Raw genomic sequence first — 26,123 nt, 5'->3', positions numbered from 1 at the left:
GAAATGCCTATATGTATCCTTGGGGACCCAGCCTACCCCTTAATGCCATGGCTCATGAAGCCGTACACAGGCAGCCTGGACAGTGGTCAGGAGCTGTTCAACTACAGGCTGAGCAAGTGCAGAATGGTGGTAGAATGTGCATTTGGACGTTTAAAGGCGCGCTGGCTCAGTTTACTGACTCGCTTAGACCTCAGCGAAACCAATATTCCCACTGTTATTACTGCTTGCTGTGTGCTCCACAATATCTGTGAGAGTAAGGGGGAGACGTTTATGGCGGGGTGGGAGGCTGAGGCAAATCGCCTAGCTGCTGGTTACGCGCAGCCAGACACCAGGGCGGTTAGAAGAGCTCAGGAGGGCGCGGTACACATCAGAGAAGCTTTGAAAACCAGTTTCATGACTGGCCAGGCTACAGTGTGAAAGTTCTGTTTGTTTCTCCTTGATGAAACCCCCCGCCCCTTGGTTCACTCTACTTCCCTGTAAGCTAACCACCCTCCCCTCCTCCCTTTAATCACCGCTTGCAGAGGCAATAAAGTCATTGCTGCTTCACAGTCATGCATTCGTTATTCATTCATCACACAAATAGGGAGATGACTACCAAGGTATCCCAGGAGGGGTGGTGGAGGAGGGAAGGAAAATGCCACACAGCACTTTAAGCACAGCACTTTAAAAGTTTACAACTTTAAAATTTATTGAATGACAGCCTTCTTTTTTTTGGGCAATCCTCTGTTGTGGAGTGGCTGGTTGGCCGGAGGCCCCCCCACCGCGTTCTTGGGCGTCTGGGTGTGGAGGCTATGGAACTTGGGGAGGAGGGCGGTTGGTTACAGAGGGGCAGCAGTGGCAGTCTGTGCTCCAGCTGCCTTTGCTGCAGCTCAACCATACACTGGAGCATTCTGGTTTGGTCCTGCAGCAGCCTCAGCATTGAATCCTGCCTCCTCTCATCACGCTGCCGTCACATTTGAGCTTCAGCCCTGTCTTCAGCCCGCCACTTACTCTCTTCAGCCCGCCACTTACTCTCTTCAGCCCTCCACCTCTCCTCCCGGTCATTTTGTGCTTTCCTGCACTCTGACATTATTTGCCTCCACGCATTCGTCTGTGCTCTGTCAGTGTGGGAGGACAGCATGAGCTTGGAGAACATTTCATCGCGAGTGCGTTTTTTTTTCTTTCTAAGCTTCACTAGCCTCTGGGAAGGAGAAGATCCTGTGATCATTGAAACACATGCAGCTGGTGGAGAAAAAAAAAGGGACAGCGGTATTTAAAAAGACACATTTTATAAAACAGTCGCTACACTCTTTCAGGGTAAACCTTGCTGTTAACATTACATACATAGCACATGTGCTTTCGTTACAAGGTCGCATTTTGCCTCCTCCCACCGCGTGACTACCCCCTCAACCTTCCCCCCTCCCTGTGGCTAACAGCGGGGAACATTTCTGTTCAGCCACAGGCAAACAGCCCAGCAGGAATGGGCTATACTGAGTGTCCCTGAAGAAAAGCACCCTATTTCAACCAGGTGACCATGAATTATATCTCACTCTCCTGAGGATAACACAGAGAGAGAGAGAACGGATTTTGGTTGAATGCCAGCAAACATACACTGCAATGCTTTGTTCTACAGTGATTCCCGAGTATGTGTTACTGGCCTGGAGTGATAAAGTGTCCTACCATGAAGGGCGAAATAAGGCTGCCCTCCCCAGAAACCTTTTGCAAAGGCTTTAGGACTACATCTAGGAGAACCGCAAATGCCAGGGCAAAGTAATCCTTTCACATGCTTGCTTTTAAACCATGTATAGCATTTTAAAAGGTACACTCACCAGAGGTCCCTTCTCCGCCTGCTGGGTCCAGGAGGCAGCCTTGGGTGGGTTCGGGGGGTACTGGCTCCAGGTCTAGGGTGAGAAACAGTTCCTGGCTGTCGGGAAAACCGGTTTCTCCGCTTGCTTGCTGTGAGCTATGTACAACCTCCTCCTCCTCATCATCTTCTTCGTCCCCAAAACCTGCTTCCGTATTGCCTCCATCTCCATTGAAGGAGTCAAACAACACGGTTGGGGTAGTGGTGGCTGAACCCCCTAAAATGGCATGCAGCTCATCATAGAAGCGGCATGTTTGGGGCTCTGACCCAGAGCGGCTGTTCGCCTCTCTGGTTTTCTGGTAGGCTTGCCTCAGCTCCTTCAGTTTCACGCGGCACTGCTTCGGGTCCCTGTTATGGCCTCTGTCCTTCATGCCCTGGGAGATTTTCACAAAGGTTTTGGCATTTCGAAAACTGGAACGGAGTTCTGATAGCACGGATTCCTCTCCCCAAACAGCGATCAGATCCCGTACCTCCCGTTCGGTCCATGCTGGAGCTCTTTTGCGATTCTGGGACTCCATCATGGTCACCTGTGCTGATGAGCTCTGCATGGTCACCTGCAGCTTGCCACGCTGGCCAAACAGGAAATGAGATTCAAAAGTTCGCGGTTCTTTTCCTGTCTACCTGGCCAGTGCATCTGAGTTGAGAGTGCTGTCCAGAGCGGTCAGAATGGAGCACTCTGGGATAGCTCCCGGAGGCCAATACCATCAAATTGTGTCCACAGTACCCCAAATTCGAGCTGGGAACGTCGATTTAAGCGCTAATCCACTTGTCAGGGGTGGAGTAAGGAAATCGATTTTAAGAGCCCTTTAAGTCGAAATAAAGGGCTTCACTGTGTGGACGGGTGCAGGTTTAAATCGATTTAACGTTGCTAAATTCGACCTAAAGTCCTAGTGTAGACCAGGGCTAGGAGTGGCAGGACTGCACATAGCACTGAGGTGCAACCACGACCTCTACCTTCTTTTGCTATGCAAATAAGGATAAAAACTCAGGTTCCTAACTGTAAAGGTGTGTGGAGTGGGGTGGGTAGCACAGACCTTCTCCACTGAGCAACAGTTTGCGTTTCCCTAGGGCATCTCAGTGTCAGTTCTGTGGAAGGCCTTTCCTGTGGCTACACGCAAGACACAGACTCTTCTGGGAACTGAATTGGAGAAATCCCTCAGGAACTCTTTGATCACAGTCACTCGCCCTGCTTCCAAATGGGATCACAAACATGATGGGATAAATTCAGACCTGGTGTTAAGGGGATGCAGTGCCACTGATCTGAATGGAGTTGCACCCGCTTATACTAGCTCTGGATTTGACTCCCCTCTTGTAAGTGGTGCTGCCTCTCCAATAAATTTCTTCTCCCTTTCCCCAGTACATATTTCACAGTTCACCAGAGAGTTCCAGGTCTGTTGGCTCAGGACAGATGAGGCCATGGGAGTTCTAGCACCTGTAGAATTTGCATTGATCTGGACCCATAGAGCCTGTTTTCTAAGGGGGAGGGCGAGGTGCTGACAACTCCAAATGAAATAAATGACAGTTGTGAGTGCTCAGCACACCTGAAAAATCAGGCGTGTAGGTGCTAATTGTCTTCATGTTTAACTGTAACCATTTGTTATGTGATTGGCTTGGCTGTTTTGGTTAAAATGTCAGATGCTGGAAGTGGCTGCTAGACCAGAGGAGAAGAATCAAAGGGGGGGGGGGGCAGTAGGAGAACAAACTGGGGAGCAAACAGAAAAAAACCTGAATCAAATCCTGTTGCTGATTGAAGTTTAAACTCAGTTTCACCTTCTGTGGCCCCACTGTTGGTAAAATCCCTGTGATTCCCGCAGTGTCTAAAGGGGAGATGGTGGGAAGCTTGTGAAGTGGGTTCAGCTCTCCAAATGACGCTGCAAAGGGGAAGTAGTGGTGTAATTGCAAAGGGGAAAATGACCCATGGTTAGCTCTCTCCACAAGCACTGTGTTAGATCAGAGGCTATGTCTCAATGAGCCAGGCCCCAGTAATCTGTTCAGAAGAACCTGCCAAGCAGTGGGGAGTGAGAAGGGAGGGGCAAGTGCTCTGGGAGAACAAGCACGAGTCTGAAGTTCTGGAGAAGCTGGTAGATAAAAAGGGAGGCCAGTGTTTTGTAGTGGAAATGAGTTCATTAGCGGATTACATTTAGGTTTTAGGGAGACTATTATGGAGAGAAATAAATTGTTATAATGAGCCCGGATTTATTAAAATTCTTATTTTTTATTTTTAAAAAGCCTAACATGCAGGGGTGAATTCAGAACTCATGAAAATGAGCATCTCACAGCATTGTTAGCAAACGTTTATCTTGATTTTTCACGATTTCACTGCAAAAATAGGCCTCGTGCACACATATTGGTCAAACTTCACTTACTCAGCACTGCCAGGGCACCTCAGTTCTCTGGATAGTAACATGACTGAAACAGATAGCTTAGTTTGTCATATGGAGTTTGAAGAATGGACTGAAAGAATAAGACTGAACAATTGGGAGAAATGAGTCTGAGCAGAAAGTGTGAGAGTCCTGGATAGGCAGAATGCAGTCACCCAATCCATTCTACTCTGGTGAAACTTGCCACTGAGTTCTTTAATGACCAAAAAGGGCCAAGATCTTGCTATCTGAAAAGCAGCTCCTTGAGAAATTCAGCACACTAGTTCAATATGGACTAAGAGACTCAGTAGTGAATAACCAACACCTTTCACTGCAACTTCTGGGATTCCATTGATGGTTTCCCACCTTTTCTAAGATAAGAGATCTAACAAGAGAACAGCCAAGGTGGCAGCTCACCTTTGACTAGTGGTTGAAAGTACTTATTGCTGCTTTTTGCAGAATGTTTTCCAGAGGTGGTTGCTCTTTGGCACTGGGGTCTGAGTCCTTTCCCTGAGCCTGCATTTTCCAGCCCAGTGCAGCAGGCTGAAGGAGGAGGCTGGGTTTCTGATAAACCTGCCCAGATTTGTACCAGGTTTTAGTACTGCTTATCCGCTCTGCACAGATTGTTTGCCCATATGAAGCAATTTCCCATCTCGCCCACATTAACATTTCCTGATGAGCCAGTGTGTTAATTTTGTGCTCCACGGTTCTCTGCTCACGGGCATCTGCTGGCAAAACGGCTGCCTTCCCTTCTGTTAAATAGTCCCATGTTGTGGCACCCTCAGCTTTCATTCTGCTCTGTTCAGTTAGCACATTCTCCTGTCTCGGTTGGTGTAGGGGGCATGCTTTCCCACCCTTATCTTATTTAAAGGGGAGCCTTTGTGTACTGTCTCTTTAATTAAAATAAAAAATATTGACTTAATCGAGACATAAAAGACATCTTAGAGCAGCCTCCTGGCACTCCATCAAGCAGCTTCCTTATTCTGACTGATAAGCTCAAGGAGAAGCTGCCCTTTTAAGCCTATGGAAGACTAAATACCAAGCCATAATACTGTAAGGCCATGATAAAAGGGGACTAAATCGCAAATGCTGATTGCATGGGAGAAATAGAAAGAGGAAGCCATGTGTTACAGTTGCAGCAGCTATGCCTGCAGTGCACCTTTATATACTCTTCCAGGTAAGGTAGAAGCAAATTGTGTTTCTGCATCTGAGAAGAACAGGCACAGCTTTCTGAGATCGGCATTGTAGTAGAAAGCATGTCAGGGTTTAGAAGGGGTGGTCAGCTATAGGGAAATGCCAGGGAAAGAGATCCTTATTATAGGGAAAAAAACCTTTCATACTGTTTTGTCAGGCACAGCGCCACTGGGTGTTGCGAGGGTTCCTGCTTTTGAGGATGTGCTTTGCCATCTTTGCATGGACTCAGGGTCCTCTCACACAAAGTATTGAAGAGAAATTATCAGGAGGTTTCAGCTACAAAGATACGCTTTGTTTAAACAACAAAAAAGGTTTTTATAAAATCTTAAAATAAAAACAAATGTTTTCATGATTTATTTGAAAATGTAAATACTGTTTTAATTTCAAACATTCTCTTGCACTGTTTATGACACAAACATTACAGTCATTGGAACCAGAAAGTGAAACTGTCTTCAATTCGCTGATCATGAGGCAGCCCCCCCAAAATCTTAGAAATTGTGAGTCAAAAAACCCAGCAACCCAAAACAAAACGAAAACACCTCCCCCTTACCCCCCCCCAGCAAACCTTTGTCATCTGATTGCCGAGTCTTTGGGTCACACTCAGGTTACTTTTCAGGCTTGTCTCTGCAGCCATAAAGGCTGGAAACTTATATGTATAATTTATAAAAATGAAAGCTGTGATTCTCATGCAATCTCTTGATTCTAATAGCTGGGACTTTAAGAAAAACACCTAACACTGCAAGATCTCTGATAAAACTGCAGGAGTTGGCAACACTGCTGACTAGAAACAGCACTTTGATACCATGGTGATGAGTGCTATTGAAAACCTAAGCTAGATGGAAACAAATGGGGAAGTGAGTCTGCTTTCATTGGCTGAGCTGAGTGATTATAGACAGTGAACAGCAGAAGTGGTGAAAGGTAAATCAGATTTTCCTTTTTTCAGTTTTAATGGTGTAAGTTACTTTTAGTAACCTCTAATCCAAAAGCTTTCATCTAACTGTTTTCGCCAGAGGGCCAAACATATTATTCTTTGTGGGGGGAGGGATAGCTCAGTGGTTTGAGCATTGGCCTGCTAAACCCAGGGTTGTGATCCTTGAGGGGGTCATTTAGGGGTCTGGGGCAAAAATTGGGGATTGGCCCTGCTTTGAGCAGGGGGTTGGACTCGATGACCTCCTGAGGTCCCTTCCAACCCTGATATTCTATGATTATTATTGTAAGTCAGGGGGCCATGATGAATATTTTGAATACTTTGCCCTTTCCTGCTCAGGTAGGGCCAAGGGAGCAGAAACCATCCACCAATGCCCCCAGTTTGGCGGTAAGTGGAGTCAGTATAGCCGGCTCCTGTGTCTCCTTCCCTGCACCCCGTAGCATGAGATGTAGTGGGGTAAGTCTGGCAGAGAAGGGGTGTGGCTGGTGTATGATGTGGTCTGGCTATCCCTGGCTGGCATATGCCCTCTTGGGGACCAGAACCAGCTGGCATAAGCAGGGAAGAGACCACAGCTGTCCAGAGCACTCCTGGGGCTGCAGGGAAAGATGTGGGAGTCAGCCGGGGAGGTAGCACGTGTAGTGATGGGCCTGATTCAAATACTTCCATTTAAAAATCACAGGGCCTGGCTCAGGGATCACATATTCAATTCATAACCAAATATACATTTTCTTAACATAGAAGCTCATGAGGGCCACATTTTAGTGACTCAAGGATCACAAGGGACCCCAGGGCCACAGGTTGGGTAGCTCTGATCAGTCTAGCTATGGTATTTTTTTACTGTGCCTGTTACATTAGTATCTAAGCACCAAAAATAAGGAAAAATATTTTTGATTTTTAACTCAAAAACTTCCCTTTCATTTATATTATTATTTTTATACAACAATCCAATGACTTTAACTTAGATAACACTTGGATCCTTCCATCTGATCTGCTTCTTCCATGCACCTGTGTGCAAATGATGCCTGTTCTGTCTGGCAGTGACAAGATTTCTGTGAGAGTCTTTCATACAGAAATTTATCAGTTTATATATCCTATCAGATGTATCAATACCTCTTATTACAGTAGCTATGCTTCTTGTTAGCAATTAGTTGTGTGAGTCTGAACCACATCATATGATGGGAGGGCAGGTACTGTGATCAAAGTGCACATCAGTTGCAAAGAATAACTGGCATTTGGGAAGGAGAAAGCTTAAAGTAAGCTTCAGTTCTTCCTCTGCAGACACGTCAGGGCTACGCAGTATGTGACTTTCCCTCTCTCCTCATTGGATCAGCCGAGCTCAGACACAAAGATGTGGGTGGCTCACAGCTCTGCTTGGCCCTGAAGGCAAGTCACCAAATGAGATTGCCCTTCCCTCCCCAACCCCGAAGATAACTGCAGGATGAGGCTAATAAATCATCTCTGAGAACAACTGCTGCACTCCACCTCTAAGCCACTGGAGGGTGTGAGAGTGGGAGGCACAGAGATCCATCTCTGTGCAGGCTGGCGTTGTCAGCACTCAGCTGACATTAAAACAAACACCCTCTATACAAAGGGCAGGCTGAGCACTCGGTATTTGTAATTAAAGCTTCTAGGCAGCTCACATGAGTCATGTGGGCTGCTGTGCTACATGCCAACCCAGCATAACCACTTGGCCTGCTTGGAGGAGAGAGCCTTTTGCCCCACTTATCACCCTAGATAGCATTGCAGGCTTTATTTGGTGGCTGCTCTTCCCCTGGAGATTCCTGTTTTTCTCCCACAGAAAAACCCCTTCCTCCTAAATGTCTCCATGTCAGGTTCCACGATATGTACAGAGTGTGTACTTTACACATGCAAGACTTGTTTGAGACCCATTAGGGAGGGATATGGAGTAGGTAGGCGATTAGTCCGGTTTTAAAATGGCCCTGCTTTTAAATGGTTTGTCCCCAGTCCGCTCCTGAGACAAAATCCCACATGGTTTTGTCCAGTATCATGGACGGTGGACCCCAGTTTGAAGAGTATGCCACTCTGCCTCCTCCAGCATGACCTTGCATGCATGGTGCTTGTAAGGTCATGCCACATGGAGAATGCCATTTTGAAGAGCGTGCTGCCCTGCCCCTACTGGTGAGACCTCATATGTGCATGCATGCAAGGTCATGCTGGTGAGATGGGACAGTGTGCTCTCCAAAATGGTGTCCTCCAGGAGTGAGAGGACATGCCAGTGGGGACAGTGTCATGCAGATGGGGGCGAGTCCATACTGTTCCCAGAAATACCAGTATGTCTGGTATTTTGGGGAATGCATGAATGGACACCTTAATATGGAGGTGTGTTTGAAGATCAATAGAACATTAAGTGGTGCCTACCTGCATCACGTTGATAGTGCTGTACAAACATTCCATTACTATCTACCACCTCTGTGCAGTGATACCATCCGATTTTACACATGGGGAAACTGAGATGCAGTATTGCTTTGATAGTCAAAAATTACAGGGCAAATAAGTAGCAGGCACATGAAGGTGGGGTGCATGACTCTGACCTTTATTGAACATAACAGCATAACATGAGTAATCAGTTGTACAGCACTGGCTGATCTCCAAGGGTGAGATCCTCAACCCTGCTTATCCCCTTTACAGCAGGTAAAAGGGCCCGAGGGCAATAAAGGGCCTGTAAAAACCTTGGTTCGCCCTTGGGAAAATTCCCCCAACGTAGGCACTGCAGAAAATAGCCATAATCTGCCATAACTTGGACAGGTCCTCATGGACTGTCTACGTTACACCAGGGGCCTCTCCAACCCCTTGAGCAGCCCAGGATCAGGAGGGCACAAAGGTAGCTTAAATCCACCCTATTTCTCACCCCCCTGGTGGGCCAGTCCTGGGCTGCACAGCTTAAAGTCCAATCCCTGCTATAGCGTAAACGCTCTCTATGGCGATGGTTGGAGTTCTGCTGCTGCTGTAGAAACCCCACCTTCTTGAGTGACAGTTGCTGGAAGCATTCTTCCATTGACCTCATTGCATCTACACCAGGGGTTAGGCCATCAGGGTATGGATTTTTCATACCCTTGAAAGCTGTAGGTATGTCAGCCTAATTTAAGTGTAGACCACTAAGTACTGGTTGAGAGTGAAAGGTCGCGGGGCAGGCATTTGAGGAAGTCCTGCTGCAGGAGGAAGCTGTTGATCTTAGGAGCTCTGAATCTTCTCCCCCAATCTATAAATTTAGAGAGAGGCCTGAAGCAAAAGCCCAGATCCAAAAGGCCAAGCTCCGTTCTGTCAGTTTCAAGCTGAGCTTCCCTCCAGTTACATTGATAGCATGAGCAGTGATGCACTTCCCTGTTGGTGTTGCTGCATGTTCTGAATTGGGATATGTGGGGTTTCTATTTCATATGTTTATCTGTATTTGTATTTGCTTTTAAAATGCTGCAGGGGAGCCCTTAGGAGTCTAGCATAATGTGTGTTCTGGTCTCCTCACATCCAGTCCCTGGATAGTAAATATACTCGTAACACAAGATCTCGTGTTGTTTCAGCTCCATAAATGGCTACCCAAGTCAAAATTGATCCATTTTAAGCATATATACAAATTCTAAGATATGTCAGTTTCATTCATCTGGGCTCTTGCACATTGGTATTAGCTTCACAATGAAAAGCCCAGGTGTCCTCTCCCGGTTCGATAAGATATTACACATTATAGGAGATGGGAATCACAGTCATAAAATTCCAGACTAGAAACATACAGCATGTGTGTATGCCACTAACTGCGCTATCTGATGCTCTGAAAACCATATTCTGTAGGTAATTGAATATACCTCAGCATAATTAGTGATTACAGCTTTGTGAATCTATAACAGATGATGTGGCTATGCATGATTTATGCAGCACGGCGCTGGCTTTGTATGTGGCTGGGATGTGACGTTGGTGGCTCTTTATGTGCTTTTGTAGCACAAGGCAGGAGCTTAATGAAGGGGTTATTCATATTCTGGCAGTGCTGCTGATTCCACTGTTACAGGTGTATGCCTAGCTGTATGCTCATTCATATGCCTTTCAAACAGAACACAAAGCCCTTCCTCAGAAAGATGGTCTCCTTGACAAGGGAACCAGAATGGCCCAACTGGCTGGCACTGCTGATCCAAGCTGTGAGTGACACATCCAAGTAACAAATGATGTGAGCACTTCCGGCAGCCCTTACCGGAGAGTGGGAGGGAGAGGGGGAAGTTGGGACTGGTGTACCACATCCTGGCATTTCCAAGAAACCTCATTTCTCCTTTCCTTTTGGAGGTCTGCGTGCTCTGGATCATATCTCATTTACTGTTGGGTTTGGTGCGTGGTGGTGCTTTTCCTTACCCCCAGTTTTCCTCTCTTTGCCCCATCTCCCTGAATTTGGGGAAATGCTCTAGCAAATGCAGTTGATTTTCATTTACACTGAGGCCTCTTCGCAATGTGCAAGTCATATAAAGGGGCCTTAAAGTGGATGTAAATACGCTGACATGCACAGTGAAGGGGCTTTCATGCAAGCATATATCTACACTGGAGTAAAAGTACCTGTGTCAGTTGACTTGCGCTTGTAGGGCTTGGGCTGCAGGCCTATAAAATTGCAGTGTAGATGTCTGGACTTGGGCTGGAGTCCAGATTCTGGGATCCTCCTCCTTGATGAATTCCAAGTGAAGAAGGCAATGGAAGCCAAAAGAAGTTACTTCGAATTCACACCAGTGTAACTGACAGCCAAATCTGGCCCAACACATACATATCTTCTGATATTTGTGAGTGAATATGGTGCTTATGAAAGGGTGAAATAGCCCAGACTTGAGCCAGGTGTTGTGTATGAACATATTGGACTAGCAGCTCTCCTGACAAATCTATGCCCCTTACTCCTCATCCGCTGGAACAGTCTCCCAGTCGTGGGGCTCTCACACAACTTTGACAGTGCTCTTTAAACCTGCCCTACATCATATGCTCACACTGTGTTAAGGAGAGTGGTGTTAAAACCTGGACAAATAGATAATATAGAACAGCCTCGTAGGCCTGAGCCTTGTTGAAGAGTTATGCTGAGGTTTTGTAATATAGACAAATGGAGATTAAGATAAATTGCAACAAAACTCATTTTAATTCATGCGGGGGGAGAGGAGGGAAGCAGAAGAGTGAGATCCTTGGCTGGCATTGATGTGGCAGATGAGCCTTACAGAGTTTCCTTGAATATCTTTAATTTAAGGCTTCTGTCTACAAGGGACAGGGATCAGCGGTACTAAAGTATCAGTCATTGCAGCACATAGCATCAAGAGAATACACCCCATTGTGTGCTGCCAGAGCATGCCCTGCCAGAGACTGCTTAGAGAAACACTGGGTATCAGATCACATCTCGGTCACTCCTTCCTGCTCCACCTCCCAGCTCTCACCAAACTCGGGATACTTCTCTGTACATCAGCTACTTAATGGACTCTTCCCTCCCTCTTTCCCCTTCTTGCTGGTCTTTGACATAGCTCTTCCCAGGCTTTTCACTGATTTCCCAGCTAGGGAATGTACTTTCCAACTCCCCTTTCTCTCCTTTCCTGTAGTTTGCACAGTCATTTCCTGAGTATATTAAAACATGTTGTGTTCCTCCCGTTGCAGCTCTTGAGATCTTTGAGTGGCCTTCTCCCCATCCCTCCTGTAGGAATTTCACAAATAAACCTATGGGGTTGTGCCTGAGGTGTTAGCAACATGTAACAATGAGGTCTCCTATTTTGCTGGGCTTGTTGTTTCTGCATGTTGACTCCATTCCTTATTTTTTGTTTTGAACATGGGTAATGCCTAAAAATAAACCCAAACCTGTAAAAGATTTTGCATATTATTCCCACAGGCTGGGAGCTGACATGTCCCTCTAAGTATCTTAGAATTTAGGAATCTGGGATGTAGGAGGAAGGACTTAAGCAAACATGACAATTTTAATTTGTGGAGCTTTAGAAATGTGTCCTTATCCAGACAGTACACCTGGTGAACTGCTCTGTGAGGCATCAGTAAGAGACTTACTGTTGTAAAGACAATGGGAAATCATATGGAGCTGGAAAACCCATTGTCTTATGCTGCAGAGTTTAGGGTTAATGATACTGGCAGAAAGAAAAGGAGGACTTGTGGCACCTTAGAGACTAACAAATTTATTTGAGCATAAGCTTTCGTGAGCTACAGCTCACTTCATCAGATGCATCCCTCACAAAAAGTTTTTGTATGGGATGCATCCGATGAAGTGAACTGTAGCTCACAAAAGCTTATGCTCAGATAAATTTGTTAGTCCCTAAGGTGCCACAAGTCCTCCTGTTCTTTTTGCAGATAAAGACTAACACGGCTGCTACTCTGGTACTGGCAGGTTTCTTTGTGCTAGAGATGTTACTTTTTAAAATGAGCAGGAATCCAAAAGCTGGCCCCCAACCTTTCAGGAAGTGTAGAACCAGAGCTGAATTCTCTTGAACCCCCTTGACCAGGTCATCAGTAGGAATAGAACCTGGGACTTCTAGCACCAAAAGCTCTAGTTTCTGCCACCAGAGCTAAAGGAACAGCTCTCTCGTGTGGGACCAGCCACTAGAAAGGGACACACAGCCAGGCTGTTGCACAGATGCACTTTTCCTCATTTTGATGCTGCCTTTCTTGAAGAGGTATGTTTTTTATTCTACCCCCCTTACTCCTCTCAAGTAACCCCCCAAACATACACTGCTTCTGGCGAATGGCCAAAGCATACAGTACACAGCCTGAAAACCCTGAGCATTAGGCACTTTATTTGAACTGCAGGGGCTTGCTTTGTATTGCGTATCTCTGTTGCACATGCTGCGTTGAAGCTCCCAGTTGGAAATCGTTTCTCTCTATGTGGAACAAAAGAAAAATCTATCTCAGATGAGATCATCTCCTTGGGACACAGCAAACAGTTAATCTCCTTGCTGCTTAACCATTGTATCAACAAAATGAGTTGACCTGTTACATGAAATGAATGTGACTTTGGCAACGTGACCTTTGGCCCTTTATTATCCAAATGAATGTAAAGTTATTAGAACTGCAGCCTCCATCTCCTATGGTATGTACAGTTGGGGGAGTATCAAAGGTATTTTGGGGTGTGTGTGTATTACATGTATCGCACTTGCCCAGTGAATCCATCACTTTGGGAACCTGAGGAACACCAGAGCAATTGAGAGAGTCTCAGCTAGTTAGCTGTTTGAGACTAGTGTTGCCACAGCTGTTCTGAGTGCACAGGGAGCATAATACTTCTTGCCATAATATTGTTATGCCTGATTTTGTGTGTGCGTGCACACACTCAGTTCAATATGGAGGGAGAGAAATTCAGAAGCTTTCCAAATGGTCGACTCTAAAGTAGCATAGAGTGAATGTGCTCAAAACGGACACATTGCAAAGAAGGAAATTACTGAATCATCACATACCAAATGCAGCATTATGAAGAATTATAGTGTAGGCTTTGTGAATAAGCATCCTGTATGAGGAGGAATCCTGATTTTGATCTACTAGAGGTGTGTGTGCGTAGGTGCTGACAGTAGTAATGCTGCCCCACCCCCTGGCTTGAAGTGGTTTCCATCATATACAGGGTTTACAGTTTGGTTCAGTGGCTCTCAGCACGCCCATTATAAAAATTGTTCCATCACACACATGTGTGTGTGTGAATGTGAACTCAGTGTGGTTGAAATACCAGCTTATCAGCCTTGGAAAATAAAAGAATATATACACTGCAGGTTCAATACAGATGAGCAATTAACGCCTCCTCCACGCTGGCCTACCAGTGGGCCTCAACTCTGACCGAGGAGTGAAAGGAAAGTCTAGTCTCCTGATGCATTTCATACTTGGCTTCTGCTAAGGTGCCAGCAAAAGGATAAGTGCCAAATGTTGTGGTGTTTTTGTGACGTGGACACTTAGAATCATAGAATCATAGAATATCAGGGTTGGAAGGGACCTCAGGAGGTCATCTAGTCCAACCCCCTGCTCAAAAGCAGGACCCATCCCCAATTAAATCATCCCAGCCAGGGCTTTGTCAAGCCTGACCTTAAAAACTTCTAAGGAAGGAGATTCCACCACCTCCCTAGGCAACGCATTCCAGTGTTTCACCACCCTCCTAGTGAAAAAGTTTTTCCTAATATCCAACCTAAACCTCCCCCACTGCAACTTGAGACCATTACTCCTTGTCCTGTCCTCTTCCACCACTGAGAATAGTCTAGAACCATCCTCTCTGGAACCACCTCTCAGGTAGTTGAAAGCAGCTATCAAATCCCCCCTCATTCTTTTCTTCTGCAGACTAAACAATCCCAGTTCCCTCAGCCTCTCCTCATAAGTCATGTGTTCCAGACCCCTAATCATTTTTGTTCCCCTTCGCTGGACTCTCTCCAGTTTATCCACATCCTTCTTGTAGTGTGGGGCCCAAAACTGGACACAGTACTCCAGATGAGGCCTCACCAATGTCGAATAGAGGGGGACGATCACGTCCCTCGATCTGCTCGCTATGCCCCTACTTATACATCCCAAAATGCCATTGGCCTTCTTGGCAACAAGGGCACACTGCTGACTCATATCCAGCTTCTCGTCCACTGTCACCCCTAGGTCCTTTTCCGCAGAACTGCTGCCTAGCCATTCGGTCCCTAATCTGTAGCTGTGCATTGGGTTCTTCTGTCCTAAGTGCAGGACCCTGCACTTATCCTTATTGAACCTCATCAGATTTCTTTTGGCCCAATCCTCCAATTTGTCTAGGTCCCTCTGTATCCTATCCCTGCCCTCCAGCGTATCTACCACTCCTCCCAGTTTAGTATCATCTGCAAATTTGCTGAGAGTGCAATCCACACCATCCTCCAGATCATTTATGAAGATATTGAACAAAATTGGCCCCAGGACCGACCCCTGGGGCACTCCACTTGACACCGGCTGCCAACCAGACATGGAGCCATTGATCACTATCCGTTGAGCCCGACGATCTAGCCAACTTTCTACCCACCTTATAGTGCATTCATCCAGCCCATACTTCTTTAACTTGCTGACAAGAATACTGTGGGAGACCGTGTCAAAAGCTTTGCTAAAGTCAAGATACAGTACATCCACTGCTTTCCCTTCATCCACAGAACCAGTAATCTCATCATAGAAGGCGATTAGATTAGTCAGGCATGACCTTCCCTTGGTGAATCCATGCTGACTGTTCCTGATCACTTTCCTCTCATGTAAGTGCTTCAGGATTGATTCTTTGAGGACCTGCTCCATGATTTTTCCGGGGACTGAAGTGAGGCTCACTGGCCTGTAGTTCCCAGAATCCTCCTTCTTCCCTTTTTTAAAGATTGGCACTACATTAGCCTTTTTCCAGTCATCCGGGACTTCCAGTAGCAAACTGGAACAGCCATTAATTAATTGTAATCCTTGACAGATGCACCACGAATACTTCCAGAGGGGCTGGAGTTTGGCTAAATGTAAGGTTAGCATCCACTCACCTCAATGATAGCCATGAATGCTTCTCACATATGCTGTAGAAAACCCATCAAACTAATAAGTGCAATAGAATATCTGAAAGAAGACTTCTATGGCAAACACCTTTGTGTTGCACTTAATTATGTCCTGAGGTCATCGCTGTTGAATGGGAAATAGCGTGAAAATGATCATTTTTTGCACTCCTATAGTGCCATGCATTTGAGGGATCTCAAGATGATTTACAAACATGAACAAAACCTCACAATGTGTCTCTTACAGGTGAGGAACCTGAGGCAGAAGAGTGAAGCATCTTGTCCAAGGTCTAGGGTGACCAGATGTCCTGATTTTATAGTGACAGTCCTGATATTTGGGGCTTTTTCTTATATAGGCTCCTATTACCCCCAACCCTCTGTCCCGATTTTTCACACTTGCTATCTGGTCACCCTACCAAGGTCACACAGTAGAGCCAAGAACAGAACCAACCTAGACATGAGTTTTAAGCATAAGACTATCCTTCCTGCTAAATGTGTCAGCTGGCATTGTCAGTGAATGCAGCACTATAATTCTGTACTCTTATATGTATGTACAGTATTTATGTATTGTACATGTGCAAGTTGAAAAATCAGTATTAGCAATTTGGAAAAGATATAAATTAATGTTATTGCTTCACATTGTTTTTTATCTTAGTCATTTTTCTCATTTTTTATGCCCAGAATCCTTCCTCCTAAGTGTTTAGCAATCTATGTGGATGATAAGTAGGTGCCTGCACTCATACGGTCTATCAGCTTTAACAAGAAATACCAAGTCGAGTTGGTATATTGCTTGGATGGGAGACTGCCAAAGATACTTCCAGTAGCAGGTTAGAGGACATTGTTGCTCTCTTTGCCAGAATAATGGGAATCAAGCTGTGTGTATCCATACGCATAAGGGTATTAACACTGATTGTGTTAATCGAAAATATTGGTGATTGGCAGTGGTGATCCTGCCATATCCTAATATTTATTTATTTGTATTGCAGTTGCTCCTAGGAGTCCCAGTCATGGACCAGGGCCCCATTGCAGGGGTGTTCTGGGGACCTGGGAGTCATGGCCCCATCACTTTTAAAAGTTGGAGGGCTATGCTTTCTCACTTTTTACCAGCCGTAAAAATGGGGGATGGGGATGGGGAGGAGTGAGCGGGGTGCGGGATTTTGAGGGAAACAGTTGGCATGGGAGCAGGGCCTCAGTGCAAGGGGTGGCACGGGGGGAGGGGGTGGCACTTGAGGAGAAGGGGTAGAGTGAGGATGGGGCCTCGGGGGGGAGGGGGAAGGGGCAGCATGTGGGGCGGAGCATGGTTCGGGCACCGGTGCTTCTCCCCACTTTTAGGGAGCTTGCGCCGCTCCTGCCCCATGGTGCTGGGTGCTGTACAAACACAGAGCCCTGCCCAAAAGAGTTTATGAAAGTATAAGGCCAGAGACAACAGGTGCACACAGACAATCAGATGGAGTACAAGAAAACACGGAGATGTATCTCAGGATGGGGCAGAGAGTGGGATAAAGGGAAATTTATGTTGCTCTTTATCAGAGTTTAGCCTGAATCCATAAGTTCACATCTGAATTTTATCAAGTTTGGCAGAGTTCGGATCCAGGGTTTGGAGGGAGAAAGTCAGTGCTGTCATGCCCCTCCCCCAGAGCTCAGACACCTGCTCCTGGGCTGGAAGCCAGGCACACTTGGAAAATAAAGGAGAAGGAAACCACAGCAATGACTGCCCAGAGACAAGGTTTCTGAATCAGCGGCAGACTAAACATCATACAGCAGTTGCTAGAGAAGAAGAGGGTATGTCAACAGCACAGCCACCAGATCCTCTGTGTTAACTAGGGGAAATTGAAGCTCTATTTCCACTGGACGCGGAGTCTGACGACTGGAAAAATGTTTCTCTGTTTACAGGAATCTGAAACCTTGTAATTCTCTTCTGCTTCCTCCTCCTCCCTGTCTCCCCTGGAGCCAGCCAATCGCTAGCAGACACATTTGGAAAGGAAGGCTTATTCTGATCCTGAACCTCTGTAATTTAATTAAAAAAAATACAGGCACAAGAGCAACCACAGCAGCAAGATAAAAAAAATAAGTAAAAAAGGAACAAATCCAAGCTTACATGTGAACATAGCTAGAAAAGTTTGGACAAAGTGTCTTGAAATGGGAGGAGGTCCCTTCTCTGTCGGTCAGTAAGTTACAGTAACAGAAGGGCACCCCCTTGGTAGCACTGCTGTCAGCTCAAGGGTTAACCAGCAATCTCATCATTTGGTCATATGAATGACCAGACTGGCTCAGACCTGAGGTCCATCTAGTCCAGTATCCTTTCTCCGGCTAGAAATCACCATATGCTTCAGAGGAAGGAGCAAGAAACCCCACAATAGACACATATGAGGTAATGTACCCCTATGAAGGTCTCACCCTAATAGTTGGAGAATAAGCCTTGGACCATGAGGTTTTATATCCCTGTCCCCGAGCCTGATGGGCCAAACGGTGGGATATTTAAAAGGAGCTACACTTCGTACTTGCAAGGTGCAGAGCAGCGGCTGGGGTACGTTACTCCTAGGGATGGGTTTGGATGTTATCAAGAGAGGATTCATGTTACATTGGGCCTGGATCCAGTAAATTCCTGACCCCATCAAAAAGTGTCAGGGCTCGCTTTCTTTTCCAGACCATTTTTACAGTTCACCATAGGCACCCCCTGGGTGGACTCTTTCCTCCTTGATTTTTCTCAAGTGAGGCAGTGCAGCTGCCCACCTTGGAGCTATCAGCTGTACACTCTGCTTGTATTTGCTACTCTGCTTCTACTTCACTTCTCTGTCCAGGCCTCCTGTGTCCAAGGATCATGTCTTATTCTGACCCCTCGAAAACCAGCTGAATTTTCCTGGTCTCTTGGATCTTCAAACCCAGATTGGGGCCAGGCTATGAGATTGCTTGATCAGCTGTAGAAGCAGCTTCTCTCGCTATATTTCAGTAGTTGCACTTCCAGCAGGATTCAGGACATGCAGAGGAGCAGGAAAATGAAGAATAATTGGGTTAAGCGGCACCTAGTCCACTGGACTTGAGACTGAGGAGAGCTGTGTTTGATTCCCAGAAACGAAGCTCTGCTGTTAGCCTACTGGGTGACATTGAGCAAGTCACTTCACCTCTCTGTGCTTCATTTTCCCTGTCTGTAAAATGGGGATAATGATACTGCACTCCTTTGTAAAATACTTTCAGATTTATTGAGGAAAAGTGTGGTATTTATTTATTTATTTATTTATCTATTTATTATTAGGGATGTTTGAAGGAGTTCTCCACAACTTATTGGGCCTCAAAGACATTGGAGTTTCAGGTTCAATTTGAGTGCTGAATGTAGGTTCAGGTCAGTTATTATTTTGATCTGGAAATGGGGAAAACAGGAAGTGGTGGGGCAATTTTGGAAAACCAAAAGCAGATGTGGTCTGGATCCAGCATTATTTTTCCTAAACCAACAAAGGTCAGGCTTCTGGATGAATGGTTCCATTTTTGTTTCTTCTCTATATCTTATGTGGTTTACCCATCCCTTATTATTACCTGCACATCTTTCATTTTATGTCCCATCAGTATTAAATCAATCAAAGCAAATATCATGGCCATTTATCACCCGACTATATCTTTTAATTCTCTGATTTCCTGGGCAGCCTTTCCTTTGCTCTTGTCTTTCATCTGCTGAGCAGACATCGAAGGAGAGAAGTTCACTGTGATGTTAAGCCTAGAACTATGCAGTAAGTCATATTCAAGTTTTAGCCATGACTTCAAATCTATTTCCAATCTTTCCCCTCTATGTCTGAAGCAACAGGAGGCCCACTCGCTGAGGGTAGTTAATATGCTTACAGGAACTTGGAGATCTACATGTAACAGCTGTAAAAGGCTTGAGCAACTAGGTTCATGGATTCCGAGATGTCAGTGCCTGCATGCTGGAGTTTAGCAGTGGATAACTGAGCTGATTTCCCTTTGACGTGGACTGCCATTCCTGTAAAATCAGCTGCCCAAAGTACACAGCTTGTTCCATAATTATACTTGCAATGGAAGATTTAGCAGACAAATCACAGTGCAAGAAAGAAAGAGTCGAATATTGGAGTTTGATCGATCTTCCTTGGTATTTTTTATTCTGCCACTGAAAACCTATTGTAGACTATTTCCTGAGCTTTCTCCAGAAGAGTAATGCCAAATTAACTGGCTATCATAGATTCATAAAACAGGAGACTAGCTGAGAGGTTGGCAGTTTTAGGGCATTTCTGAAGGTGACGATGAACCAGTTGAAAATTGCAGAGACAGAAAGCCCAGACAGATGAATGGAGGAGTTTAACTTTCTCGGATTTCCTCTCTCCACGTCCTCTGACTGGCCTTTGCCAGCCTCAGTGCTGTTAAACCTTTCGTATTATTTGGGGATTGTGTGTGTTTAAATACCGCAGATGCATTATTTACCAGCAGAAAATCCTGGCAGGTTTGCAAATGCCACGAGACATGGAGTGAAGCAGAGGCCTGTTGAATTATTCATGAGCTCGGATAGAATGTAATTGTTATTGCTGCTGTAACAAGTTTATTATTTTAAATTATTATTTTGTGGTTCCCCCTCTCTTTTTTTCTTTTTCCTTTTTAAGCTCTGTGATGACTTACATGCTTACACAGACACACAGGCTGTTGGAGCCCCAGTCTCTCTTCAGACTGTTCGTTCATCTGGAGTAATTACAGGTTACATTTTTCTAATAGTTGTGCATATACTATTGCCATCTAACTCAGGAAATACTTGGTGTGTGTAGTTGTTTTCCCACACCAGCCAGTCATGTTTGGCCTTACACAGGGCAGAGGATTGAACTCTTCCATTCAACTCCAAATAGGGACCCCTGTGCGTCATCAGCGTTCTCTAAGAGCAGCTCTATCTCTGTCCATGCTATTTCCTTTCCCATCCTTTGAACGGGCTGTCTCCACCTCCTTGGATAATTATGCTTCTTTTTGAACTGGTGAATTCTTACTGAGGTTACATGGTATTTATTGTGAAGGGCACAGATACTTGCAAAGAAATAGCTGCATCCTGGAAGCCTTGATCGTGAAGGTTGCATGGTACAGCATGGTGGACAGTGTTGAAATGCTCCACCTTTAGTCCAAGCAGAGGCTATGTGTGTGTGTGGGCAAGGATGGCAAAGATCTAAGCATGGTGCTCTGCACTGGACAGAGGTAAGTCTCATGCTCCTTGCATCCCCAAAATACAAAGCTCATTGATGTCCATCGGAAGTTTTTGCATTGACTTGAGTAGATTTTGGACCTTAGTCATGAGAATGCAAGGCTAAAAAGCGATGGGGTGTGATTAGAGAATGGGAGTGCCTGAGGAGCCATGAGCTAAAGTGTGACCCTCCTCACAGTGGCTACATATTCCCTTCTTAAGGTTAGATTCAGTCACCTGTACTCACGTTGGATTAATACCTTGATTTCAGTAAGGTACTATGTCACATGAATAAGTGTAGCAGAATCTGGCCCTAAGGACACACTCCTGCTATTGGGCAGGAGTAACTTCGGCAGCCTTGTAGCAGCTCTCCCAACAGTGCAGGATTGGATTCCTGTGGGTGTCAAGTCTCACATCACTTTCTACTTTGCACTTATATATGTGAAACCCTTGGCTTCTGCACTGTGCAGGATCAAGCAGTAATGCAAAGCAAAGCTGTGTGAATGTGATACTTAGCCATTCATGTCAGAGCTGTGACAAATGTACATAGTATATTATGGACTCACTTGAACAGAATCAGGGTTTGAGATGCAATATATCTCCTGAACTTGGGAGGGAGAAAGCAGAGTGGGATATTCCACTCATCCCTTTGTTCTTTCCCAAGAACTGGGTTAACTGCTTCACCCCACTCCTCCCAACCCCCTCCCTCCACTTCCATTATGGAAAAAAATCTTATGTTGCTCTCAGGTTTTGTGTGGAAAATTCCCTTCATAATCTCTCCTCTCTTTCATTCTTTGCTTTTAAAGTAGATTTGTGGGGAGAGGGGGAGCCGCTGTTTTGATAGCCCTGGAGATGGAATTCTTTTTTTAAAAAAATCTCTATTGTTATTAGAGATTAATTGAAGAGGCAGTGTTTGGCTTGAGACCCAGAGCGGGATCAGACTGGGCAATGGGGGGTTCAGGATTAATGGCTGAAGCAGAGTTGGGGTTCAGGTTTTGCAACACCAAAATCCCATGAGCTGTTCTCATAAGACTTCAACCCCCAATAGCAGAAATCTTGTGAGAATCGCTGATCTCATGAGAACACCTCCATTTTAAATTGAAATTTCGTAAGACCGGCAGTTCTTCCAAGATGTCTGCTGCATCTGAACTTGTACCAGCAAATGGGCCTCTTCCCATTTTGGTTTGACCTGGAATCAATTATTCGTATCTCAGGATTCCAATGTACATTGCCCCTCTCACTTCCACCCACGTATATTTGAAAGGGTTCAGATTAGAGCATTCAATTTAGGTGCACCCCTCTTCCTCGCATATGCACATGCGTGCACACACACTTCTAACTTGTCATAGTTTTTCCCTTCTCCACTAGCTGGGGTTGGAGGTGGGAATGGTTTCAGAGAGGCTGGGAAAAGAAACAAACTGTTCATTTAGTGGTGACGCTGCCTTTTGCCAGTCTTAGGGCAGGCAGGTGCTGTTGTGTGGGCTCTGGCTACATTTAAAGTTTGTTGGATGCTTTTGGCAACCTGGTCTCACCTCATTCTTTCGGATACCCCCAATGTTACTGTAAATCAATATACAGAAACGGGGACCTTCAAAGGGACTCCAGAGTAAGTAGAATTTCTTGAACAACTTCCTTAGTATTTTCCGTGGTGACTAGATTGAAATTAAACAATATCCCAGAGACTCGTTGAACCCTTCTGCGTATCCACAGGAAGCAACTTTCCCACCATACCCATGTGACTCGAATTTGACCCGGAGGGTAGGTCTACACAGCCCATGGGAGTGAGTTTCCAGGCCCAGGTCAATAGACTCTGGCTAGTGGGCTTGCAACAGTGCTAAAAAAAATAGCTGTGTAGATAGCGCTTTGACGCGTGGGCTGGAGCTCGGGCTCCGGAGTCTAAGAAGGTGGGGTGGGCTTCAGAGCCTCAGCTCCAGCCTGAGTCACAAGGTCAAAGTGTTGCCTACTCAGCTACTTTTAGAATGCCAGGCTGAGTCTGTCGACCCAGGCAAGGAGACTCCCTCCTGTGGGCTTTGCAAGTAAACACTGAGAGACTCAAAGTAGTGGTCAAAGGGGAATTCCGTCACTGTGACCAAGTCCGTTCTAGGCCTCTGTTGAGAGTGCCAGCAAAGATGTCAATTGCATTAGCAGTGGGTATGGCATGCACATTATGTTTGCAACTGTGTGCCTAAAATGTTTGAAAATTAGATCCTTTTGCTGTTTCAGGACTGCCCCTCAGAAACTACTTTCGAATGTGTTCAGTGCATGATGCTCAATAGATACGCACGTGCTGGCTTAAAAAAAAAAAAAAGTATCATAATGTAGCACATTGCCCTGTTTTCAAATGCTTATAATGTGGTCGGTTTATTTCACCCACTATCTCATTGTGAGTGAGGCTCTTCCCTTGTTTATACAAGAGCAGGAGTAATTTAGACCATTGCTGGTACCAAAGGATCCCTGTGTCTCCTTGATGGTTTTATTTTCAAGGCAGGCCAAGATCCATACCAGGAAAGCAGCTTCCCACATCTGGCTGAGCCAGCAACCTAAACTTAGCTTGTCCTCCCCCTGAATTTTCCAAAAAGGTGTTTGTGGCCTTTTTAGATTATAACTTCATTATATTTCAAGGAAATCTCTCCAGACATATCAAAGGGTGTACCCCTCAGTGAGGTCTAAATCCCTGGCAAGTTTATAGTCCAGAAAGAATCCATTTTTTAAAAGGATGTGACCTCAAATAAACAGTTTGCAAATGTTTTGGATTGGTGTTTGGATATTTCAATAATGTGCAAAAATGAAATTGATCAGATTTTTCCAAATGATTCACCTCTGGGCTTAAAAATAAACAGGAGGCATTTCAGGCCAAATCGTGATTTTAAAACAGGGGATTAGAACCAAAGTATCTTCTCACACATAATGCTGGAGTGTCACAAGGGCAATGCCATGATAATTTTGTGTAAACAGCTTGATGCAGGAGAGATAGGGGAGTGGAAAAAACAACTAGAAGCAAGGTCTGTCAGATTCAGGAGAGTTACTCTGGATTTGAGCTGCTATAGCTGATGGTAAGAAAGTGCCCACCAATATTTTAAAAATTCAGTAAGGATTAAGAAACCCAACAAGAAAGGGTGATGAAAAAGAATGCCTCTTGAGTGATGCAAAAAATGGTGCTGTCGTCTTCAGGCTAAATTTATCAGAACAGAGCATCATAAATCAAAGATTTATTGCTCCCTCTGCTCATTAGCTGTGAGAAACTGTGACTAAGCTTGAAGGTTACTTGGTATAGTTCAGTATTATTGTTCTTGCTGCCTTGTTCTGAATCAGGAGGCAGGCAGCCATGACACACAGACACACGCACTCTCTCTCTCTCTCTCTCTCTCTCTCTCACACACACACACCCCCGCCAGCTGCCAGATTTCCACTTTTTTTTTCTATAAGAGGGAAGATTATAGGGTCTTGTATGTCTTCTGGCTTCATTAATTTTTGCCTGGGCAAAGGCTAAATTATTCAAGTGGATCTCTTATTTATTAAAGGAATTGAATTTGTACACTTGGAATGTAATAGGCAGCAATACAAAGCATTAAGGACACAAGCCCGGGGAACATTTTTACTTTAACAATAAAAATATGCAATCTGCCTCAGCAAACTACAGCTGCTGAGCACATTAATTTACATTAGATGTTTTTTGTACCCATAGTTCATTCCTTTGTTCTTCCCTTACGGTAAATGTGTTTTTCTGAATAACATAATAAGAGTTTTCAGCTCCATAAAGCCTTTCATCACATGATCTCAAAAAACTTTGTGAACATTAGGGATTTGCTTGGGAGAGATGAAACCTTACAACAAATCCTGTGAAGTCGGAAAGGATCCTCCAGTGGGTGGCACCTAGCTAACCTTGTGATGGTACATCATAAATACCAGAACAAAAGAAAGACTGATGTAAAGTGTTATACTCATGTGACTATTAAATGTAAAGCAAAATTTCCCAGACCAAAAGCTTTAAGATGAGTTAAATGTGAGACTATTTAGCTTTATATACATACATACACACAATATCATTATGTGATTTAAAAAATTAAATAATAAAACAATAGGAAAATTAAAAGTTAAGGTGCATACCCCCACCCAAACATCTCCCTAACTCTCTATCTTCCGGATGAACCCTGCTCCTGATTCTGAGCTGCATTCTAGCTTTATGCTGGTCCTGTGTAAAGTAGCCCTTCCCCCAGCTGGGAATTCCCCTGATAGGCTGGAATTCCCTGAGTAATGTAAGATAGGCATAATGGTCCTGTGCTGCATCCCCCCAGAGACCTCCAAATAGGGGTGTGCTGCACGTGTGACTGGGCTATGCCATAATTGAGAGAGGCTATAGCTTGGCCTCTCTGTGCTCTGGTTGTTCTGGGTTTCTGGAGTAGTTCATAGGCAGTTGAGGAAACTGTCATAGATTAGAGAAGCCCAAGGGGCTGCGCTTACTTGAGCTGCGGTATAGGCAGGTACCCAGCCATACTCAGAATTTGGGAGGCAGCCAGCTTCGCCTGGGCTGCACCTGCTGAGCTGAGCTTCTTATGAGTCACTAAATCAGGCCCACTAATTCTGCATCTGTATTTCCACCCATCTTCCACCTGTAGTCTCTAGGGTCTGAGACTATTACTACTGCCCTGTCCCACTCAGCTGCCATTCAAAGCTAATTTTACATAATTTCAACATGAAACCAACCATGTGAATCTGAGCGTAGTTCTGAGTTTGCAACAAAACTAGAGATGGAACTTTAAATCTGAACTCCATTTCTTGTACGCTGGCATTTGCAGAGGGGAAGATTTCAGCCTCAGAATTCAAAATTGCCCAAACAATTCCCAGACTGAGAGACACCCCTTTTCTGGGTACAGTTTTGATACAGCTCAAGATAGCACAATTCTTGCACAGATGGTAGAAATCTCACAAGTCTGGATGGTCTCTCTGGAGCTGAAATCTCATGAGAGCAACCCCAAAAGTTTTGGTGCCATCAAATCCAAATTTAAATCTGAGCTCTGTTCTAGACTCTGACTAGGGTTCTCAGTTCAGGATTAACTCACTTGTAGCTCTGAACACCACCTTCTTTGGCTTATCTCCAAGCAAAACCTGTGAGACTTGAGGTTTCATGAGGTGAGTCACATGGCTTTAATTTTAACTCAATGGGTCGGTATCACGAGGTATAGAG

General features: G+C 45.1%; 2 protein-coding genes across 4 annotated transcripts in view; one reads left to right on the top strand and one right to left on the bottom strand.

The window, feature by feature from the left end:
* CPEB4 (cytoplasmic polyadenylation element binding protein 4) overlaps window positions 1-26,123 on the top strand; it is a 187,295-nt gene that overhangs the window by 47,814 nt on the left and 113,358 nt on the right. The gene's annotated exons all lie outside the window — the stretch shown is intronic.
* LOC311525731 (uncharacterized protein) lies at window positions 765-2,231 on the bottom strand. The gene is made up of 2 exons (XM_084638078.1): window positions 1,809-2,231; window positions 765-1,221 (listed from the first exon to the last, which is right to left on the bottom strand). Exons 1-2 carry the CDS (start codon window positions 2,212-2,214, stop codon window positions 950-952), a joined length of 678 nt encoding a protein of 225 aa, XP_084494204.1. The 5' UTR covers window positions 2,215-2,231; the 3' UTR covers window positions 765-949.

This window comes from Lepidochelys olivacea (assembly GCF_965140295.1).
Source record: "Lepidochelys olivacea isolate rLepOli2 genome assembly, chromosome: 8".
NCBI classification, from domain to species: Eukaryota; Metazoa; Chordata; order Testudines; family Cheloniidae; genus Lepidochelys; species Lepidochelys olivacea.
Note: the sequence above shows the minus strand (reverse complement) of the source record. Positions and strands in the feature narration are given on the sequence as shown.

Bases quoted from the DNA above. Each gene is read 5' to 3' on its own strand.
- LOC311525731 (XM_084638078.1), bottom strand. From the start codon at position 2,214: ATGAAGGACAGAGGCCATAACAGGGACCCGAAGCAGTGCCGCGTGAAA. The intron at 1,222-1,808 runs GTGAGTGTACCT...TTTCTCCACCAG, and splicing joins AGGCGGAGAAGGGACCTCTG to CTGCATGTGTTTCAATGATC.